This window comes from Danio aesculapii, chromosome 17 (genome assembly GCF_903798145.1).
Source record: "Danio aesculapii chromosome 17, fDanAes4.1, whole genome shotgun sequence".
NCBI classification, from domain to species: domain Eukaryota; kingdom Metazoa; phylum Chordata; class Actinopteri; order Cypriniformes; family Danionidae; genus Danio; species Danio aesculapii.
The window spans coordinates 35,481,207-35,505,301 of record NC_079451.1 but is presented as its reverse complement, the minus strand read 5'-3'; the positions used below and the strand labels follow the sequence as shown (position 1 = coordinate 35,505,301).

The window sequence follows — 24,095 nt, the reverse complement described above, 5'->3', positions numbered from 1 at the left end:
TATGGTTTCGACTTTCCTCAGGCAATTGTATAAGGTAATTCTAATGCATGTTCTTGGTGTAATAGTAAAACAGCTATTAAACAAGGCGAAAAAAAAAAGTGACAGTCCAAGTGGATCAGAGCGAAAATAGCTTATGCTTGTGGGCACTAGCACCTCCACACACACGCTCACGCAAAAAAAAGCATCCTTTCACTCCTGAGGGGCAAAACCACCCTAACTATTTACATATTTTAAAATGCAGCGACGGAGTGATTTAACAGTTCAACAAAGATTGGCTGTGAGTAAATGGAACGGTTGAGGTTGGATGGAGCCTCTCCCCGTTGCCCTGATAAGACAGACTATTTGGAGAAGCGAGGTGAATATCTAGACGGGTGAGAGAGACAGCCTCTTGAAGCCATCACACTTCTGATAGCTTCAGACATAGGTAACTGCCTGAGGAGGCAAAACATGAGGTAGAAGAACTCAGAGAAGAAACAGTTGCGTTAGCATTTCGGAGAACTCAAAAAAAGATCTAACTCAAATTCAAACAATAATTCTGAAGCATTTAGCTCTGAATGACATCAGAAAAACATGAAAAATTTTTTTTTTTGCATGTTTAGCATTACCTGTCTGAGGTTGCGTGTGACCTTCACGTCATGCCAAGTGTTGTCGTTGAATTTGCCATTGACAGGTTCGACAATGGCCTCGAAGGCTCCGGAACCCAAGTTGATGACCAATGAAACGGCCCCGTCTTTCAGGGCCAGGTTGACATAGTCCGCTGACTTGCCCGTGTGGAGGATAAGCCCGTTTCTTTGCCAGGTCTTGAAGGACAACGTGATCTCATCGCTGCTGCTCTGGATGGGATTCTGAGATAGGTCGTAGCAGAAGAACTCTGAGCCTCGGAAAGTGGCCACATTCTCTTCTCGTGCTGAAAAAGAGGAAATAAACGCTATTAGAACTTCTTGAAATAAATATAAACTCCACTCTATGAATTATAGAAGCTTTCCAGAAACTGACCACTCAAGATCAGACCAAATGAAACAAGATGACGCACTACAAAAGGCAGAGTGGGCAGCAAAACACTCAAAGTGCCACGCGTTTGAAGCCATAAATCTGGTGAGATCATCAATGAGATCATTTCCCTCGTTGAGGCATATACCGTATGCACTAATGTTCACAGTGTTTGTGTAGCAGGTCTGAGTCATGATTCTGGAAGTTGCAGTGCCCTACAATCCATTAACATCAAGTCTGTTTAAGCTCCTCAAATTTTATCCATATGCCTGATCTATGAGATCCTCCACAGATGATGCGGAGGCTGCATGTAAAGTGGCATTTAGATTTATTCGGTTTTTGGAAGGGATTTAACCAACTGAAAAGACTACTCCAGCACATCTCAAAGACTTTTAGAAGTGTTAATGTGTGAAAAAGCTTTCTTTCGCAAATTAAAACTGACATCTCTTTGCACCGTCATCCTTGAATACGACCATGCATGAATCTTCTATCATGGTTACCTTTTATAAAGTTACACATTCTTTAAACTAGGGTTAAAATAATTGTTGACAAACATATAACATGCCACAAAGAGGCCTGTCACAATTATTAAATAACCATCTAACTTCGTGTTCACACCGAAAGCGGCGATAGTGTCAAAGTTGCCGGAAGTCATTCATTTTCAATGGGAGACGATAAGCGGCGAGGAGCAGCGCTGCACGTCTTCACCGGTGTGGGTGTCGAGGAGAGTTGAAATCAACTCCACTTTATGGTAATGAGCTATGATGTGGTTCCGAGGCAAGCAATCAGAATGTACAAGTCCACCACTTGAGACTTGACACAGTCACTGTGAAATTTGGTTCCGACCACAGTTGTTCCCAAGGGTTGGATTATTGTGGTCACCGGATTTCCAATTTTTTTTTGCAATGTTTCCTTAAAGGAACATACATTAAAAAATTACTGGCAAGCTATTGATGTGCATTAATGTTATATACAGTTAAAGTCAGAATTATTAGCCTCCCTGTTGTTTTTTTCCCCATTTCCTGTTTAATGGAGAGAAGATTTTTTCCAACACATTTCTAAACATAATAGTTTTAATAACTCATCTCTAATAACTGATTTCTTTTATCTTTGCCATGATGACAGTAAATAATATTTTACTAGATATTTTTGAAGACACTTCTGTACAGCTTAAAGTGACATTTAAAGGCTTAACTAGATTAATTAGGTTAAGTAGGCAGGTTAGGGTAATTAGGAAAGCTATTGTATAACAGTGGTATGTTCTGTACACTGTCGAAAAAATATATAGCTTAAACAATCGCCTCCCAGCACATGCCTCACAGTTGTTATTGAGCACCCGGTGGAGACCCATGCAAACACAGGGTGAGCATGCAAACTCCACACAGAAATGCCAACTGGCCCAGCCGGGACTCGAATTATTTTGCGGCTGACCATGGGACCAAGCAGATTTTTTGCGTCGTGGAAATAAATTTCTGAATAAAATGCGTTAGCGGTCGGTAACTCTGGTGTAATTTGAATAGGAGCGGGCGGTTCCTGACGTTATTTCGGAACAGCATATCTGTGATTTCCTCATTCTTATTGAGCACCAGTACAGCCAGTGTTTACGACTGTTACACTTGATGAACGCATGCTTTCTGCACATGCTTTTTTTTCCCGAACAGTCTGTGCATGTATCACCTGCATGAGCATTTACCAACATGGGAGATCAAAAGGTGTGCTGTCCTTCAGCTTGCACTGGAAAATGGTCAGTTTACTGTTAGAAAACCCACATCAATTAAGTCTGATGTATGGGAGTCTTTTTCATGCATCATACAGTAGACGCAAATGAAAAAGAAATTACCTTTTGTGATGTGATAATACCTCAAAGTTTTACCCTTCAGCAATCACAAGACTGGAACCTCAGGTTTAAGACGGCACTCATGTCTCTGTTATATCTCTCTTTTGGTAGTACCCAATTTAAATGTGAGATTTTAGAAACCAGATCTAAATTTAGCGGGAATGGTCGGGTTGGTTGGGCAGTAAGTACCAGTAACCTTCTTGCTGTGAGGTGACAGTGCTAACCACTGAGCCACTGTGCTGCAATCATGAATATCATCTATAATAAAAAAGTCAACAGAGCAAGTAAGTCATTTCAAAGTTGGTAAATCAATTTTAGATGAACGCCTTCTTGTGTATTGAGAGAAAAAGCTAATTCTGACATCAAACTGACTTCAAGTTTTAGTGACTGCACGCCAAGCTCCCATTGGTCATTTGGGTTCAGAGTCGATAATCTACTGCATCCACACTCATGGAAATCAGTTCACTCCCGGTCTCTATGGTCCCTAGTCCATTAATCACCAAGCCACAGAGACGCACACATACAGTAACACACACATATCCTCCAAACCAACAGTGAACATCATTTACATCAGGCGGCCAGAGGAGGACCGCTACACTAATGATACCATTGATTTTTCAGCGCTTCATTTGGGCCATTGTGAGGTCGATATATTTTTGTCCCAAATGTTGACAAAACATTCACACGTCCAAGTCTATGCTTGACCTCAGCCATCAGCATTAGTGGATGTAGTTTGTGTTTTAACAGAGCATGTAAAGACATCTTGAGCTGTTTTTTACTGGACTAAGGGGGGTCTGCAGGGTTGTGGATTTTCTCATCATGCCTGGTGCTGCAGTGCCTCTGATAAACTTCACATGGTAATAAACTCAAGGGTAAAAAAAAAAAAATGAATAAAAACTGACCGATGGTGGAACACATTGGAAATGAATGAGACCCTGGTGCAGCTGGTGAACTACAAAATGGTGATTCTATATTTGCGGGTGCAAAAAATGTCAAATATGGAAATAAAAAGTTTAAAAATAATTATTTCTGGTATCTTATAGGAAACATTATATTTTAATCATTCAGAGACTGGCAAACACAAGTCATTTACTTTTTTATCAATTGTTACAGGGAAATATGACAATTATATCTCTTAAGTATAAAGATATCATACAGAGGAAAAATAAATAATAACAACAACAAGAAAATAAACCAAAAAATGTGGGTTTGCATGAATGGGTTTACATGAATTAAAGCTATAACATAATAGAGAAAAAAAATCCACAAGGGTTTATGTGTCCTTAAAAAGGTCAATGTATCAAAAAATTGCACTTTTGTTGTTTTTAGTAAATTTAAGAAGGAAAGAAGAGAGTCAAATATTGCAAAGAAAAAATAAAGGGGGGTTGAACAAATGAGATTTAAGCAATTTTTGCTCATGATTTAAAAAAAATTTGCATTCAGTATAAAAAAAATTAACAATGTAATCAAAAGAAACTTGCTATCTGTGTAGGAAAATGACATCACTTCCTGTAGTTGGGAAATAATTCCATCTATGTTAAAAATATGGTAAAGTAAAACTTTTGTAGGCAATTTTATTAGGCAAGTTATATTGGTCACACTTTACAATAAAATTTCATTAGTTACTGTATTTACTAACATGAACTAAGTATGAACAATACTTGTACAGCATTTATTAATCATAGTACAACATTTACCAATGCATTATAAAAATCCAAATTCATGCTCCTTTACATAAGTTAATGCAGTGTGAGTTAACATGAACTAACAAATCAACAACTTTATTTCCATTAACTAACATTAACAAACATGAGCAAAAACTAGTCTGATATTTGTATTGTTCATTGCTTGTTCATGTTAGTAAATATATTAAATAACATTAACTAATACATTTATTATTTAATAAAATTAAAAAATAAAAAATAAAAAATTACTAATATGTCTTTTTCAAGAAAAATAAACTAAATAGAAAAGAAAAGTAAAATAAAATATTTGATTACACAACAAATAATACATAATGGAAAAATTACTCTGAAAACCATGAAGCACATTTTTGGCAAAAAAATACAATATTACTATGGCCCGAGACATATTGTTATCCATAACGATGTGTGACAAAAACCTCTCACACGGACTTCTGATTCACGATGGCAACTAAAAACCCATTTCTCTGCGAAAACCTGAACCCCTGTGAACAAAACCAAGACCACATCTTCTCTCCCCTCCACCACACCACATGACAACCTCAAAATGTTATGCAATTCTGAGTGTGCCTCAACGGTGAGTGGGTTTGACAAACCACCTGTAGAAAACACTCTTTCATCTCTGACATTAACGGACACTTGCACCAATTTTTGCACATTTGCATCAGATACTTTTATAATAACTACAATGTGCGTTTATGAAATGTGCTTCACATAGGTGAGTGGGCTTCACAAACCACCTGTAGAAACACTCTTCTCTCTACAAAAGAAAAAGACACTTCCCCTCCTCATTCTAGCACTTCTAACAGTTCCATTGTATAGTTGCAGTAGCACTTCTTATATGTGTTGCCTCTTCTTGTTGAATTGCTGAATGCCTCCTCTGTTGTAAGTGCTGATAAATGTCTAAATGTGACAAATAATTACAATTCTAATATTCCAAAAACAAAAACTTAAAGAAATAATGACTTTGGACACCAAATACCTGCAACTGCAGAATCACCCAAAATTTGAATATTTCTCTGCAGTCAGAGAGATGACTCAGATTATATGAAAATGCAGCCTAATGGAAGATGACGGGATGAATATTGGGAAAGAATTTTGTCCTGCAGAGGAGGATGGCGTATCCTCCATGTGTCAAACACTGGCAGTTCGATGTACTTGGCTACTCGCAAATCCCACAGTGCTCAAGAGATTCAAGTCTATTAATATTTGGCTAGACGGAACAAGAAAAAAAAATGAGCTTAAGGTTTAGCCTGTGGAGAATACTGGACCACACCAACAGGGTCAAGGAGTTTCTCTAGCACTCACAAAAATGTATTTGGAAACTCCCAGACGCTAAACAGATATCACAGACCTCTGATCTCTATGTATTTTGCTAACTACTGAAGAGATTTCTTCTGATTTTAAAAATTAAATAAATGTTGCTTTTTCCATGTTTGTTTTACTATGTCAGAGTATGCAAAAATATACATTTAGATAAATAAATTATACATTTAGAGCAAGCATTGATAATTTTTCACACATTTTGAGACACTGATTTTATTTCAGGGTGTACCAAGTTTCAACTGGTTACAAATTTAATTTACTAAATTAATCTATAAAAACAGTTTATTTCAGTTAGTTTCCAAGAATCTTAATTCATTTTTTTCATATTTAGTTTAAATAAACTAAAATAAAAGCAAAAAATAAATAAATAAATAAATGACTTCAAATTTTAATAACGTGACTTAAAAAGAATGAAAATATCAATCAAACTAAAATGACAATTAAACAAAAAAACTTATGAACAAAAAATCTTGCATCTTGTATATTAACAGTGATTTCATGGTTGTCTGGTTTCACAAAAAAAATTAAGCAAATTACACAGGTCGCCCCATTGAGGTTAGAAATATGGAAATCTATAGTTATGTGGAAAATCACATCTCTGAAAATGTAAATAAACAATCTAAAATTAAATTAAAACAGAAACTCAATTCAGACTTTAATATTAATAAAAAAACTTAGATACTTAACTATATTAAAATAACACTAAAATACATTAATTTCTACACGTTAATATAAGCTTCATATGTTGTTTTAATATAATTAAATAATTTTAACAATTACAACAGCATTAATGTCATCACAGCTTTTATGTTTAAAGAGATACTTCACCACAAAGTAAAAATTTACTCACCCTCTAGTGTTAACAAACCTATTTTGAAGAAAGCTAAAAACCTGTAAACATTGATTCCTTAGAAAAAAACAAATACTATGCATGTCAATGGTTACCAGCTTCAGCTTTCTTCAAAATACGTTCCTACTGTATATGTTCAAAAGAAGAAAGAAACTAAGGCAGGTTTGGAATAAGTGAATGGAGAGTAAATGATGGGATAATTTCCATTTTCAGGTGAACTATCCCTTTAAGGCTTTGCCTGTGTCAAATAAAGTGAATATATTTTATCAACAGTCCTCCTACAAACACCAAACTGCAAATCTCATCGAAGTCCATCAGCTACGCAAAATCTCCCAGAGACCAACCCCTAGTGTTTTCTCTCAGTGAAGCTCATGTCCACACCTCAGCAGATGCATTATTTCTCCCCAGAGCCCGGCTGCTGTTTCTGTCCCTTCAAACATCTCCTCGACACTTGATCTGTCTCCTCCTGCTGGACTCAGAGCGGTAACCGCATCCCTTAGATCCTGACACACCGTTAAAAGTGCCTAGAGAGAGTACTGATCAATTATTAATTAAACAGAGTGTTGTTTTTACTGGAGACACCGCTCCACGTTCCAGCCAGATGTTACACTGTACAGTCATCTTCAGCTCTGAACACTTAATAAGAGTCAACCCCTCATGCCGACATGATCACGCACAATAGTGTAGAGAGGAAGATATGAAGGAAAAGGGAAAATGTTGTTGGCTGTCTAATCAAAATAAATAAATTATAAAAAACTAGATACTATGATAATGAATCAATCTAACTTTATAATGAGATAATGAATCAATCTGACTTTTCTGGAATGTCATTATTGTTATTATTATTATTATTATTATATTTGCTCTATTAATAATATAGTTATTAAAAATATGTAATATAAATTTATAAATATATAATTAAATATAATTTATGTCCCAAGTCTGGGATTAGATGGTTTATAAAAACTCACTGCTTACTAGTTTATTTTAGCAAATATGCAAATTACTAAAAATACTATAATACAGTAATACTTTAGGGCTGGGCTATAAAATCGGTATTGATATTTTTGACCGAACACCATTGTCAATAACGATAAAAAAAAGTTCAGAATGAAGTTCCGGTATGAACTGCTATAGTTTTATTAAAATGTGGCTGATGAGCGTGCGCCTTCAAAGCAATGCCAATGGAGGCGCGCGACTTGTACGACACGCTCATTGGAGCAACATGCACATGTTGTGCAATCGGCGCACACATACACACATGACGCATGTGCATTTTCCAGCCGCACCTAGTTGAAAACATCTGAACTTTTCCGAATGCCGCCAGCGCACTGCGCTTCATGTAAATAGAATTAACCAATGCGCTTCACACTATGTATGGAATATACACATTTCGGTAATGGCAGACTAATTACCTCAAGCACTGCGCATCCATACACTGCAGTGCTTTTGTACTTGCATCTGAGCTGCAGCAATGATTTGTCCCTTTGTCATCCTCTGAGAAAACGCTTGATGGTCGCCTAGATACGAGAGACGCCATGGAAGCGTGAGTGGTACAGCTCATGGTGAAGGAAACCACGTCTAGCGCTTGTCACTTCAGGTCATAATAACAACACATGCGAAAATGAGTGCATTATACAGTAGCAGCAGTGAAGAGATTGTAAATAAAAAAAGAATGTACGGATGTCGCCAGAGTGGCTTTTTGGTTTCTTTTCTTGTGCATCACAGCCACTAGCACCCCATCTGAAAGGTTTTTTTAGCATAGGGGGTAATGTAGTCACTCAACTTCACAATTTCTAATGATGTTGCAGCATGTATTTGAATAATGATGGTTGGTTCCTTTACTTGAAAGCTCAGATTTAATTATCATAACTTTTGTTTAGAGTTTGAGGTTTCATTATTGACACCTTACAGATGTTGATCTACCTTAAAGTTTGCTTTGATTGTTCAGCGTTTACGCTTTACCATTGCACACACTTTGTAACATTTATCAAGTTTAAGAGTCTCTTTAACACTTATGTTTATTTTATTATACATATTTAGTTTAAATATTTTAGCTTTTGACTATTGTAATGTTGGTAAATTAAAATAAAGTGGTTAAAAAAATCCTAATATTCCTAAATGGATTGCTAAATTTTTTTTAATAATTATCGATATCGAATGATATGAAACATGATATCGTGATAATTTGTTTTTGCAATATCGCCCAGCCCTAGTATAAATATTACTATTACATCTTTAAATTACTTCATAAATAAATAAATACTTAGATGGAAAAGCTTCAGTCATTATTTTAGCTTTATAAACAGTAAAAATAAAATAAATATTCCCTTGGCAGCTGGCTAAAAGTATGTTTCAGGATATTCTGTTTTCAATTTTAGGTTAAAATTGCAGTTATTTCCTTTGTTTGTTTGTTTGTTTGTTTGTTTTTCACTCTAAATGTTTGTGTCTATATAGGGCATTATTACATTTAATTTCATTTTTTTTTAGTTGTATTACTTTTTTTTTATTTTAACAAAATTAAAATGATGAATATTTATTTGGTAGTTAGCTGAAATACAGCATTAAATTTTTGTAATTATATTTAATTATACAATTTTTTCCAGGCCATAATATAAAATCACTGAAAAAAAAATATCCTCTTTGCCAGACGCTTGGCCAAGAAAATAAATTGATTCGCCTCCAAAAAGTTATGTGTTCATTACAGTACACTGTGTATAATAATTAAACTGCAAAATCAGAAGACGTACTGCTGGCCACCTACAGCAGCACACACACAATCAATACCAGCTTTTCAGAAAACCCAACAGAGATTAAAACACCCAATACCGTTTATTCATCCCTTTGTATTTGTTTCAAGACATTCTCCTCTAAAGCTTCCACAGCCTATCATCTCGAAACTGTGAACAAAAACCCGAGCGCAGAAGCACATTTCCACCAGTTTCTGTCTGGTCACAGCACTCCTTTCAAAACAAACCTTATCTGTCCAGATTTTTAATGAAAATCCTGGGGGGGGGGGGGGGGGGGGGGGGGGGGGGGGGGGCAAAGGTACTTAATCTCCTCCATAATAGAGAATCCCACAGAAAGCAGGGCCATGTGCGAGATAGTAAACGTGCTGAAATTATGAAATCTTAATGAAAACATCATTATTAGTCAAATAGCACCGGGGACAGAGATTGTTATCGGGTCATAATTGCAATATTTGGCTAATGCCATTTCTCTCCTGCATGCAGAGACGGATAGTGTTTTTTTTTTCTCGTTTTTCTCGGACAGAGACGTGTTCATGCGTACAGCTGTCAGAGGCTCACGAATGGAGAAAAGTAGTGTCGTTAGAGAAGCCATTAAATCCGGCATGCTTTGGGGAGGAGACCATTACAGAGAAAGAGCTCTCAAAATGTCAATCACATGTGAGAGGATGCAGGACACTTTCTGACCGATTGGCCTCTCGACTCTTGAGAACAAAACTGGCGTTTGCCACTCAGTGCCCTTCACAGAACTACAGTCTGCCATGACAGACGCGGATGGAAATGATGATGACTGTGTATGGCACTACTGACTTTATAGCTCATATCAAGCAAAGATGAACATTCTATCATTAATGACTAACTTTTTACATTTACAAACAAGAGGATTTTATAGATAGACAGACAGACAGACAGACAGACAGACAGACAGACAGACAGATAGATAGATAGATAGATAGATAGATAGACAGATAGACAGATAGATAGATATATTATTTATTAGACAATCAATAATAATCAATCCATCAATCAACGCATCAATCAAGAAATAAAAATCAAAAAGAACATTTTGAAACTGTAAATGATATGTTTTCTTTAAAATAACATATTTATGTATTGTTTAACATATAAAGTTTATTTCAAGAGACAAAACCTCTTGAAACTCGGTTTTATTTTTAGTTAACTACTGTATTGCATTTTCACATTTAACTCAATGTCGTTCTTTCCATTTCTTTGTATTGAATAAAAATTAGCTTAAATTCAATCTATCAAAACTCTTAAATAATAATAAAAAAACAACAAACTAAAAAGTAGGGCTGGACAATATAACAAAAAAATAAAAAATAAAATTATACATTGTACCATTTTGTTCAGTATCGAACTTTTTTAATAATGGCCTTTTTTTAACTTTTTTTTTAAATGTTACCATTGTATTTTGTGTTTAGTTACCTACCTTTTTAAAAAAAAAACAACCACAAAAAACTATTTAGACAAAAATCTAATTTCTTGTTTCAAGAAACAATCCTAAGAAAAATTACATGCATACCAGCTAATCTAACATATTTAAATCAAAATAATAGTCTGAATTGGCTAAACAATTAACAAAAGAGAACCATGTAAATCAATACAAAGAGCCGAAGTGGAAAACACACAGATTGCCTTTAAAAAATATAAGATGCAAAGTCATGAAATAAACCTCCACAGATTTTCGACATCTAAAATTTACTTATCTGACATTTATTTGTTTAATTACAGTCTCTTCATCAAAGCAGGTATTTAAGCAAATATAAACTAGAGTGACACTACCAGTTGGAATATTAAAAAAAAAAAATTTCAATCATTATTGATGAAGGATGTTGATCGTCAAAAAAAAACGATATCAAAAGCTAACTCTCAGGCTTAAATAAAAGTAATGTACAATGCAAAATAAACTTACAAAACATCTAAACATCTGTTTCACTCCTAAAGCATTCCTAACGTGTCAATTTTAATTTGATTTTTATATTGTATTGCCATAAAGCAGCCATGAAAGTAAAACCGCAACTGCCATAACTCCTTGAACTGTCTGATCTGTATAAACAGTTATCATCTTTTTGTTATACATGAAAACATGAAACAGCTCTAACATGAAACAGAGTTTAAAGTCGGCCTGAAACAGAGATTAAGATTGTCCTTTTTTCCCTACTGAGATGCACATGCAATTTCAGGAAATTAGGAAAAAAATAGGTGCATGATTTAATCCTTTGGGAATAGATTGGATCGTTGGAAGATGGGCATTGCTAACATTACGGAGGAAGATTTAATGCCAGTTTGCAATCAACAGTCCATCAAAATCACCGTCAGCACCCTCATGGTGCAGAATGTTTTCAGATGCCCGATGATGACAAGAACGAGGAGCTAAGTTTTACAGACAGAATTGAAAAGTATTCCTGTGAAGGCAGGGTAGAAATGAGACACACCCTGATAGCCCCACCCTAAAAGACTGATAGCCCCGCCCTAAAAGCATTTCATGTGACCAGAAGTTGAGAAACATCGAATACGATTATGGTTTTCGATTGAAGACTATGAGTGCAAGTTATTTTTTTTACAAAATGATAAAGTGAACATATACATTGTTTATAACAATCTTTACTATATAAATATGAATCAAGAAGAGCACATTTAGATTTCATGTCAACTTTAAGCAGGAAATAATTTTTTTCCGAATAAATAAAAAAGGTGCATCCCAAATCGCATACATATGCACTATTCTATGCCATTTTATAGTATAAATAGTGTAAGTAGTGCATTCACACTGAAAACTATAATATAACTATAAAAATAATAAGTGCACTATAATTACCCGCATGATGCACTTATTCAACCATTTAAAAGAAGTGTGAAATGTTGGACACTTCACACACTCAACGACCGCACGTAGCTGAAGGGGCAGAGCTATCATGCGAACATGTTGGATACATTATAGCGCCTCCCGATAGTGAATGCGATTATACTCATGGCAGATATTATTTGGTAGTTTGGTCATTTAGTTCACTCAATTTGGCAACCAGCAAACGTCATGGGAAACTTAGTTAAAAAAAACATTAGTGTTCCATTTGGTACAACACTACATACATATACTACGCTGTTGAGTGTGTAAGTGCATAAGTACATAGTGCATGAATGCATAGTGTCAAGTGTGCCATTTGGGATGCAGCTAAAGTGACATGCACAAATAGCCCCGCCCTAAAAGCATTCCATGTGACCAGAAGTGAAGAAAAGTCCTGTTGAGGGGAGATAAGTTTATGGTATTTAATTAAAGATCATGAGGGCTAATTATTTTTTAACAAAATTATCAAGTGTACCAATACATTGTTTATAACAAGCTCTACTATATAAATATCAATCAGGAATATCACATTTAGATTTTATATCAACTTTAAGCAGGAAATAAATGATTTGCAGAATAAATACAAAGTGACATGCACTAATAGCCCTGCCCTAAAAGCATTCCATGTGACCAAAAGTGAAGAAAAGTCCTGTCGAGGGGAGATAAGGTTGTGGTATTTATTTAAAGATTATGAGGGATAATTATTTTTTTAATAAAATGATCAAGTGTACCAATACATGGTTTATAACAAGCTCTACTATGAACATAAAACAAGAAGAGTACATTTTGATTTCATGTCAACTTTAAGCAGAAAATAATTGATTTGCAGAATAAATACAAAGTGACCCACAATAATAGCTCTGTCCTAAAAGAATTCCATGTGACCAAATGTGAAGAGAGGTCATTTGAAAAAAAGGGGAAGATAAGGTTATGGTATTTGATTAAAGATTATGTGGGCTAAATATTTTGTATAAAATAATAAAGTGCACAGATACATTACTTTTAACTAGCACTACTACAGCAGTGTTTCCTGTAGGATTTTTTCCAGCTGTGGCGGCTAACTCTGTTGGGCGTTTTACACAGAGCAACCAACTGCCGATGGCGTTATTTCATAGACAAATGTCGAGAGCGCAGTATTACAAGTCAAGATCGCATTTATTAATACAAGCATGTGAATCTCTGTGCTCGAGCGCTGATTTACTCTGTTCGTGCACAAAACTTCTTAAGCGCCCTCAAATACACGCTGCTCAAGTGCAGATTTTCTTGTGTACTCTCAACTAAACGCTGCTGAAGTGTGAATTAATGCGTTTATGCAACGAGTGTCTCCAACATTTATTAGATTTGCAAGGAATATTTGTAAATGTCTCCAATAGACCTACAAAGCAGCATTAATGTGTCCTGAAGTAAAATGGAACGGCTATAAAATCCAGCAAGATAAAGTCATTCTATGCAGAGCCATAGACCTTTATCTATAATAAAAATATAATTATGGAAACTTGGGCTGCACGATTCTGGCTAAAATGTGGATCACGTTTTTTTTTTTTTTTTTGCTTAAAATCAAGATCACGATTCTTTCTCACGATTCTTTAGATGTAAAATAAAGGTTAATATGAGTAGGCTATTATTATTGGTAATTCTCAAACATATCACCTTGGAATTTTAAGGTTATATCGGCGTTCTGAATAATTTTGAGATATTGAGATTCAAAGTTTTTGCAATCCATATAGCAAACAGTATGTGTGCAACATTTGTTTTTTGTTTTTTTTTAAAGTCTTAAAATGTAAACAATAAGTTGTCATTTAATTAGAATATGTCAATAACTCAATTTTGACAAAAATATCAGTAAGAACCTTATAATTCTAAGGTGACAATATGGTAAAACAATAATAATATTAGGCCTATGTGTAGGTCTACTGTTGCTTAAAATGCTAAAAAGTAGTCATCTTGGTGGACTTGAACAGACTTTCAATATGTCCTGTTTGTTAATTCACAATCAAAAGAATCAGAATACAACTATTCATAATTATAAAATTGAATTATGTTTAAAACATGTGCTTGTCATTTGTCATTGACAGCATTATTAGACCTTTTGTTTTCACTGGTAAAATCAGACATCTGTCCTTATCAGATTCCTTCTTTCATTATATTCAACATTATATAAGCTAGAGTAGCTATACTGACACTGTAAAACATTTATTTTCATGCACAACACTATGTGTTAGCTATGAAAGAAAAAACATATCAAATGCTTGTCGCAACCCTAACCATAACATGCGTTACGATCATTTAAATGATGTGCGGCCAGTTTCATTTTCACTTCCGAGTGCGGCTCAAGACTGCCGTCACTGTGATAAAACACACACACATGCAAATCATTCTTTCAGCACGGCTCTCAAACGATCGCTCTGTGCAACAAACTGAACGCTATTTACAACTTTATTACTAGTTATTCACAGCCTATGCAGGTTCTGTTCACTAAAGTAGCCATCATTGGCATGCTGCGTGTATGCGCGTGTTCTCAGTAGCTCGTGGTCAGCTCACTTGTGATTCCGCAGCCGCTAATACATCATTACATAAATTACATTTATGGCTGAATTATACCTTAGAAATACAGTATGTGACACTTTTAACGCCATTTTAAGGTGTTCATGTTCCTGTGAAGACTTGTGGGACTGCCTTTAAGCTTCTCTACTGACATTGAAAATATAATTGTCTGAATCGTAGAAAAGCTGAATTAAGATTGTGTGTAGGGTCAAATCGAGATCGTGACCTTTTTTCGATTAATCGTGCAGCCCTAATGGAAAGTGTGTTCATTATAACTGAAAACTATGTCGTGATTTCTGGCCTGACACATCACGCACCTGTCAGTCAGTCAGGGCGTCACCTTATAGGGTTAAACAAATAACGCACAGCACTAGAAAAGTTTGCGTTGTTATAATTCACTTACCTTTTAATACGTTTTGGTGCAATTATAACCTGCTATTAAAAGAAACGGCTAATTGTTGTGAATGAGAAGCTGTAATGTTGCCGTGGCGGGATGAATTTTGGCATGGTGCCCCGCACCATGGAAGAATGAATGTAGCAGAAACCATGCTACAGTATATACAAATAAAACTAAAAAGAGTAGATTTTGATTTCAAGCAGAGTTTAAAGTGAGCAAAAGATGAGCACATTCTTTGAAATGGAGTAGATAATGAGAGCTAATCAATCTGGCTCAGTCTTTGTCTCTGTCAAGCGAGGGCAGCGTTAAGGCTAATCTATGGCTGCAGATCCAGAGGGAGCTTCCAGACAGTGTGGCCTGTGCATCCGTCATGCAGGGCTGATGGAGAAGATCAATAAAGAGAGGAGGAGAAGCGGAGCTCGTCTCCCTCAGAATGACCTGGAGAGACCCCGATGACCAAACTCCTGCTGACTCACTCTCTTTTACAAACTGGGATGGCCAACTGGCTGCACATAGACTTTACAACTGTATATAGACTTCTATATAGGGCTTTATAATTCGACATCTGTCTAAAGCATCCAGCCACAACTCAAGACGCTGTTGAAAACAAATCACCCCAGAGCACAACTCACACCCTAGAGTGCATCTCGCATACATAATGTACTGTAAGTTCACCCTAGGCTAAAAGAGTTTGTATATAGATTGTCAATATTTTAGCAAAACATTTGTCTTTATATAGAGACCTGTAATATTTTAGATTAAATTTAAATTTAGTTTGCTTTATAAAGTCTTTGACACCCCTTTGCTCATTCTTGAAGTGAACTTTTTGTTAGGTAATATATTTTACCTATACTGTATTTGTTAGGTAAAACAGTCTGAACCAATTATGCAGATGAAAATGATGTCAACACATCTTAATAACTGAGCACTTTTAAAGTATTGATTACTTCTGTTTACATTACCAAGGCAACAACGCATTTTTATTTATGATTTCGATTTTTATTATGATTCCAGAGAGCTCCATTTCACTCATCGGCAATATCGTAGTGAGTGAAACTTAAGCAAAGAGAGAGTGTTTTCCTATAAATCTGGGTTTGGTTCTGTAAGTATGTGTCTGTGAGCAGACTGTGGTTAGGAAAGGCCTGCCGCAGTCTGTGTTCAGCTTCAATGACTTGCTCCTCCTTTCTGCAGCTTTTAGCAGCTACTATTTAGCTTTCTCTCAGTCCGTCTGCCTCAAACTGCTGTCTGGGTAACAGACTACAGATCTTAACCTGCATGCAAAAAAAAAAAACTTGGGTATACCTTTCAAAATTTACAGTGATTAATAGGGCAATAGTATGCATCCCCTATTTTTTTTTTTTCCTGGCAAACAAATGTCAAGAAAATAAATTGCTAAATGTAAAACAGAACGTGGATGGGGATCTAAAGTATCCTTTTAAACAACAAATGACTTGTTTACTAAGAATTACAAAATACTAAAATAGCTTTTAGAGCTATTTATTTATGCACTTTTATTTATTGATTGATTCGTTTATGCATGTTTATTTACTTATTTATTTGGCAATTTATTTATTTATTTATTTATTTATATTTATTTTATTTATTTATTTATTTATCATCATCATTATTATTATTATTATTATTATTATTATTTATTATTTGTTTGGATGTATTTATTTATTTATTTATTTATTTATTTATATTATTATTATTATTATTATTTATTTATTTATTTATTTGACATTTTTTTAATTTATATATTTTATTCTTATTTGTTTATTTATTTGGCATGTTTATTTATTTCCTTGTCTGGCATTTTTTTTTATCTATTTGTTTATTTATCTATTTATTTTTGTTTTTGACATAAAAAATATTTTCTTTCAATTTTACATACATATGCTCTTAGAAAATAGTCAAATGTATATATATATATATATATATATATATATATATATATATATATATATATATACACATATACACATACATACACACACACACATTTTCAAAAATATATTTGTACAAAATATATATTTTAATATATTTAGCAAAATAATTTTGGGCCATTTTTTTAAACATATTTTTTACTATAACGGGAAGTCCAAAGATATCAGAAACCTGAACAGTGAATTCAGTTTGTCCACTTGAACCTAAAAACTGATTAGTCAGACAAGCTCACCAGCAACTGCACAGATCAGAGGTACAGATGGCTGTATTGAGTGTAGTGTAGGAATGACGTAATGTTATGATTGTGGAGAGTGTGTGTGCGTGCGTGTTAGTCTGCGCGTGTGTGTGTGTGTGTGTGTGTGTGTGTCTGATCGTGGGTGTGTGACGTGTCTTGTTAGGACAGGAGTGGGAGTGAAATCAGCAGGGATTTTGGACTCAGACCAGGTACAAGAAGACAAGGAATTCCAGATCCGACCATCTGTTGGACTTTCTCTGAGCAAGCAAACATGCAAACTTAAGTTTCAATCAGGGTTATTAGAGGTTACTGGAATTGAATAACTGGATCCTGATACTGGAACCACACACGCAGGAACGCAAATTGTGATATACTTAAAATAAAACTGAAACAAAATACATATATTTATTAATAATCTAAAACATACCTAAACCACCAAAATTTCAAATATATTAAGGAAAAAATAATAATTTCTGAATATTACAAATCCATTTTTTACATGAAATAAACTTAGCTAAAATAAAACAAATTATTAAAATGTTTATTTTACTCATGTTTCTTTCCAACGCAACATCTATCATTTTCATTTGGTTGAAAGCTAAATAACTAAAAGTAAAATGGAAATGAAATAAGCACGGTATATAGATATATTTACAAAAAAGCTAAAGAGAAATAAAAAAAAATAACTGTAAAAAAAGACATGGAAACATGTTTATGTTACTATTACTTATTTTAATAGATTAATTAGGTTTTAACTTTATTTTATTATTATTTGTTATTTTTATGTTTATATTATTGTTATTATATATATTTTATATTATATTTGTTTGTATTACTTATTATTACTCATTTGTTCGTTCATTTTCTTTTCGGCTTAGTCCCTTTGTATTATTATTATTATTAGCATTATTTCATTTCATTTCATTTCATTTCATTTCATTTCATTTCATTTCATTTCATTTCATTTTATTTTATTTTATTTTATTTTATTTATTTTATTTTATTTTATTTTATTTTATTTTATTTTATTTTATTTCATTTCATTTCATTTCATTTCATTTCATTTCATTTCATTTCATTTCATATTTTATTTTATTTTATTTTATTTTATTTTATTTTATTTTATTTAGTTATGCACATGTTAACTTGATATTTCAAGTGCATTTAAATTGATTGAGGTAACTTTGAAAAATATCTCGAATTAAAAGAAAGATATATATTTATCTGTATATATTTATCTATATATAAAAGATATAATAGTCGCATCGCAGAAAGTTCAATGTTGAGTTAAATGTTGGGATTATAGTTTATCAGGAGCCACAGTTCAAGACACAGAAGATATTTTACATAAAAGGGCTGAATGTTTATCATTTGTGTGTTTTTAAGGCCTGTGACTATGCATGCATTCAGGCAGGAGAGTTTAAAGTATTCAGGCACATGAAATTGTACTGTTTGTAACTCTAATAATTATGTTTATGTTGATTTCTATTTACAATAAAGATTATATAGTGTTATTTTACATTTGATTATTCAATTTCTGTACCTGAATACTGTGATGTAAAACATTTCACTTCTATCTTCCCAATAATAATCCAGAATAACCCCCATAATCTTCCAGAATACTCCCAATCATATATTATAATAAATAAATATATAAATAAATGAATTATTTCCCTATAGAGCTATTCAAGTTATCTGGTGAAACTGTATTCATTCACATCACAATATATATCAATATCAATATAAATCGCATTAAATCAAAATATCGCAATGTAAAATTTTTCCAATAGAGTGCAGCCCTGATACATATATTAGGACTATATCTTAAAAAGTCACTTATGCTCACCTTTAAATCTTTATAAAAGCCAAAACATATTATACATAATTATACATATTATACATGTACATATTATACAAACCAAACGTAGTATAATGCTTTGCTGGTTTAAATACATCCTTATGAGCATAATGCATTAAAACACACAATCATCAATATCCTTGACGTCATGAAGACAGCTCTAAAGTTCACACCCCAACAGAGTTTAAGCATTTTTTGCAACATTTCTTTAAAATTTTGTGAGATGAGACCTGTTAAACACTGAGTGGCAGATTAAACAAACTTCCACCAAACCAGCAAAGCCTTTTCCTCTTGTGAAAAAAGAAATGAAAAGATAGCAGTGTCCAATCTACTCCCTGTTAAAGGCTATGTTCTATCAGTTCATCTGTCAGCAACGAGAGTATTATCTGTTTTACTGCAGCAAAAGTGAAACTACATGCAATACAGCTTGAAATGACGAGCACCGCTGCTCTCTGTTCCATTCAAATTGTTACTCGGCTTTTGAAAAGCTTCGGGATACTGTTTAAGCATTTGCTTTCACAATCCAGGGAAAGCAATTTCATACCCAGCTATTTTAAATTTGCCAGCTCTTTTTGATCTCTGGAATTAAATATATTTCATTAACTTTTTTTGCTCCCCCTTGTATATTCAATTACAGGTATGGCGCTCCAGGATTGAGGAAGTGAGGATTAATAATAAGAAGAAATACAACTATTTAAGACTACCAGTACAGTAAAGGTGTTCACTGATGGTGCTGATTTCAAGAAACTGATCATTAAATATGTACAGGAGATGTGAAGGCATTAAGGGATCAGGAATTCCAGAAATAAAGTTACTTCTGTAATCCAAGGTTGATCTGATTGATGCTCTCTAACAAAAGGCAGCTTTTATTAAAGTCTTTCAGGCTAATTTTGGATGGATATTGGATAAAAACATTACAGAAACAGTAAAATTTTGAAATACTGTTTTAAAATGTTTTTTATTTATGTAATGTGAACATTACTCCAGTCTTGAGTGTCACATGACCCTTTATAAATCAAGCACATGTGGAATATGTATAGCGTTTTAATATTATTCTGTGCATTAGAATGTGTCCAAAAATAAATAAATATCAATCTTACATTTTACATATACCCAATAAAATGTAATTTAGTATATACTGTATATAGTGAATATATACAGTGCTCAGCATATACTGTATGAGTACACACCTCACATTTATCTCTTTTAAAATCCTTATTATTGTTAAGTATTGTTATCATTACTATTATTATTACTATCATTATTATTCTTATTATTAGACTTTATAAATAAATAAATAAATAAAACATCTGCATTTTTTTCATGACATTCAAAATGTCCTACAAAAACAAACAAAAGATGCACCACAATTTTTGCACCACTGGAGATGCTGTTGACCTTAGGAGTAATGATGCCACTAATGATGCATCACACAATTATTAAACACCCAAACATTCAAATATGCACTGGAGAAAACATAGATCACTTTACACAAGTTCCTCTCTAGAATCTGCATTCTCTTATATATATATATATATATATATATATATATATATATATATATATATATATATATATATATATATATATATATATATATATATATTTTTTTTTTTTTTTTTTTTTTTTTTTTTTTTTTTGGTTTTTTTTTTGTTTTTGTTTTTCTCCCCACTGTATTTACATTGAAGAGCTATACTGAAATGTCCCTCTGAAATATATAATTATACTGAAAGCCTCTGCTGCTGCAATTTGATGTAATGGTTGATGTAATCCTAAAAAATGCTAAATATAAGCAGAGAAAAATACGAAAAAAAACGAGCATGCTTGCTATCAAAGGAGAAAAACACTACCATCTCAGGAGAAGGACGAGGGCGAGAGAAGCTAAAATACAGCTCAAAATGAGAGTCGAGCTGAAGAGGAGAGATTCCTCCAATAGAACAGAGAAGAGATAATCATCAGAAATGTCTGCACACACAAGAGAAATCATTTGTTAGTCCTTGCAACCAATGAAAAGCCCCGATGTCTGTGAATTTAACGTCACAAAGCAGAAACAACAGCAGGAAAACAGTGGCTGCCATTTTCACTACAATCAAATCGTGATGGCTGTGGCTTTTTTTATGTACCACACACACATCATTCATAAAGTGACAATATATAGATCTATGTAGAATCTACGTAGATCTATTTAGTATACAATAAGATGAGGATATATAAATTATTTATTTATTTATTTACACACTTTAAATTAAAAAAAAGAGATCATGAATATTATCACTTTGCCTGGATTTACTGGATTTATTAGCCATGCATTTGAGTAACTGATCCCACTGACTTTTTATTTATTTTTTATTTTTTGCTTGCTTGCTTGCTTGCTTGCTTGCTTGCTTGTTTGTTTGTTTGTTTGTCAAATTAATATAAAAATATTTAGAGCATTTATTTTTATGTCCAAAAAATAAAATTCATAACAATAAAAATGTTTTGTTGTGATAGAAAAATCAGGGTTATAGCATCAAATACTGCTTTCTGTTATGAAGCGGACAGGAGACAGAGGTAAGGAAACGTTAGGGTGTTTATTAAATGACAACAAGGAGCACATGAAGGATAGCCAGGAGGATCAGGAATGATGTTGGGGTCTTTTCCTCCGTGGCTGGGTAACAGGAATACACGAGGATGGACAGCACACACCAGATACAGCTGACAGAGGATGACACAGACTTGGAAGGACTGGAAGACAGGACGATTCGGGTGGACCAGGAAGACTAGGAGGAATACAAAGAGAACAGGTAAGTAAAGCGTTTGTTTTAGCTGAGGATGACTACGCTGAGTGGTCGCTCAGTTGTCCGCTTCGTCGAGACGAGCCCGGACAATGAGCGACTGGAGTGCTGTGCTTTTATCTGGTGCTCGTGAATGTGATGCAGCTGTGTGCTCATTAGAAGTCAGGTGATGGTGATCTTCGTGAGTGGGGGTCGTGAGAGCCTGACCAATCCATGACAGTACCCCCCTCCCCAGGGCCCGCTCCTGAGGGCCGACACCTCCGACGCCGTGGTGGTCTCCCTCTGCCTCTAGGCGCTGGGAACTCAGGGTGGCTCTCATGAAACTCCACCATGAGACTAGGATCGAGAATATCAGCTCTGGGAACCCATGTCCTTTCTTCGGGGCCGTACCCTTCCCAGTCCACCAGGTACTCCAACTGGCCACCACGACGTCGGGAACGCAAGATCTCCTTCACTGCGTAGACGGCTCCTTCTTCTAGGAGCAGTGGAGGAGGGGGTTCCTCTTCGTGGTCAGGCTCTGTGGAGGGAAGAACAGGATCGTGATAGGGTTTCAGGAGTGATACGTGGAATGTAGGGTGAATACGGTAGTGAGAGGGTAATTGTAGTTTGTAGGTGACGGGGTTAACCTGTTCCACGATGGTGAAGGGACCAACAAATCGGGGACTTAACTTGCGAGAGGGCAGTCGCATGCGTATGTCCCGGGTGGATAGCCACACCTTTTGTCCGGGTGTGTATCTGGGTTCTTCAGACCTTCTCCTATCGGCGGTTACCTTGCTTCGACGGACTGCCCTCTGCAGATGTTGATGAGCCTCGTCCCAGACTCTCTCGCTCTCCTCCGGAACCAGTGATCCACTGCGGGGACATCAGATGGTTCGCCATCCCAGGGAAAGAGCGGTGGTTGGAAGCCCAGGACGCACTGGATGGCGTGAGTCCGGTGGAGGGTTGCCGCAGTGAATTTTGGGCATATTCTGCCCAGCCCAAATACTGGCTCCAGGAGTTCTGGTGACCACTGCAGAAGGTCCTCAGGAACCGTCCCACCTCCTGAATCTTCCTCTCTGTCTGCCCGTTGGTTTGGGGATGATATCCAGAAGAGAGGCTGACGGCCACACCTAGGAGCTTGAAGAAGGCTTTCCATAGACGTGAGATGAACTGTGGACCTCTGTCCGACACAATATCTTCTGGAATACCAAATGACCTGAAGACTTGATTAAAGATATTGTCGGCAGTTTCAAAGGCTGTGGGAAGACCTTTCAGAGGGATTAGTTTGACAAACTTTGAGAATCTATCTACTATGACTAGAATACAGGTATTACCTTCTGACGAAGGGAGGTCAGTGATAAAGTCCACTCCTAGGTGTGACCAGGGACGGTTCGGAATCGGCAAGGGATGGAGCTTTCCAGCGGGTAGATGACGTGGGCTCTTGGATTGGGCACAGTCCTTACAGCCCTGAACATATTGCCTCACATCCCTTGCCATGTTTGGCCACCAGAATCGTTGGGATACTAGCGAGAGAGTATTGTTGATCCCTGGATGTCCAGTGCCTAGCGAGGTATGTAAGGAGTGGATCAGATCTACCCGGTGTTCAGGTGGTATGAACTGCCGATGAGGAGGGCATCCCGGCGGAGCAGGAGCTTCCGGAGTGGCAACGACTGGAGGAGCGTTCCAGGTGATCGGACAAATGGAGATGTGTTCGGGAAGAATCTTCGTTGGGAGTTCTTCATGATCGTGATGCTCGTGTAAACGAGAGAGAGCGTCTGCTCTTAGATTCTTGGGTCCTGGACGATAGGAAATGGAGAAATCAAAACGTGAGAAGAAAGTGACCATCTGGCTTGACGTGGACATAGTCTCTTGGCCTCTTTGATGTACTGGAGGTTTTTGTGATCTGTGATCACCTGGAACGGATGTTTGGCTCCCTCCAACCAGTGACGCCACTCCTCCAAGGCTAGCTTGATTGCTAGAAGCTCCCTGTCTCCTATGCTGTAATTCTGCTCCGCCGGGCTCAACTTCCGAGAGAAATAGGC

General features: G+C 35.4%; 1 protein-coding gene across 10 annotated transcripts in view; it reads right to left on the bottom strand.

Moving 5' to 3' along the window:
- The window catches only part of nrxn3a (neurexin 3a), a 584,854-nt gene that overhangs the window by 434,053 nt on the left and 126,706 nt on the right, over positions 1-24,095 (bottom strand). For all 10 annotated transcript variants that reach the window (XR_008839269.1, XR_008839270.1, XM_056477510.1 and 7 more), the window contains exon 6: positions 606-907. Coding sequence is in view for 8 of the 10 variants with exons in the window: in XM_056477510.1 (XP_056333485.1) it covers positions 606-907 (302 nt within the window). In the remaining 2 variants the exon portion in view is untranslated. The remainder of the gene's footprint in view (positions 1-605; positions 908-24,095) is intronic.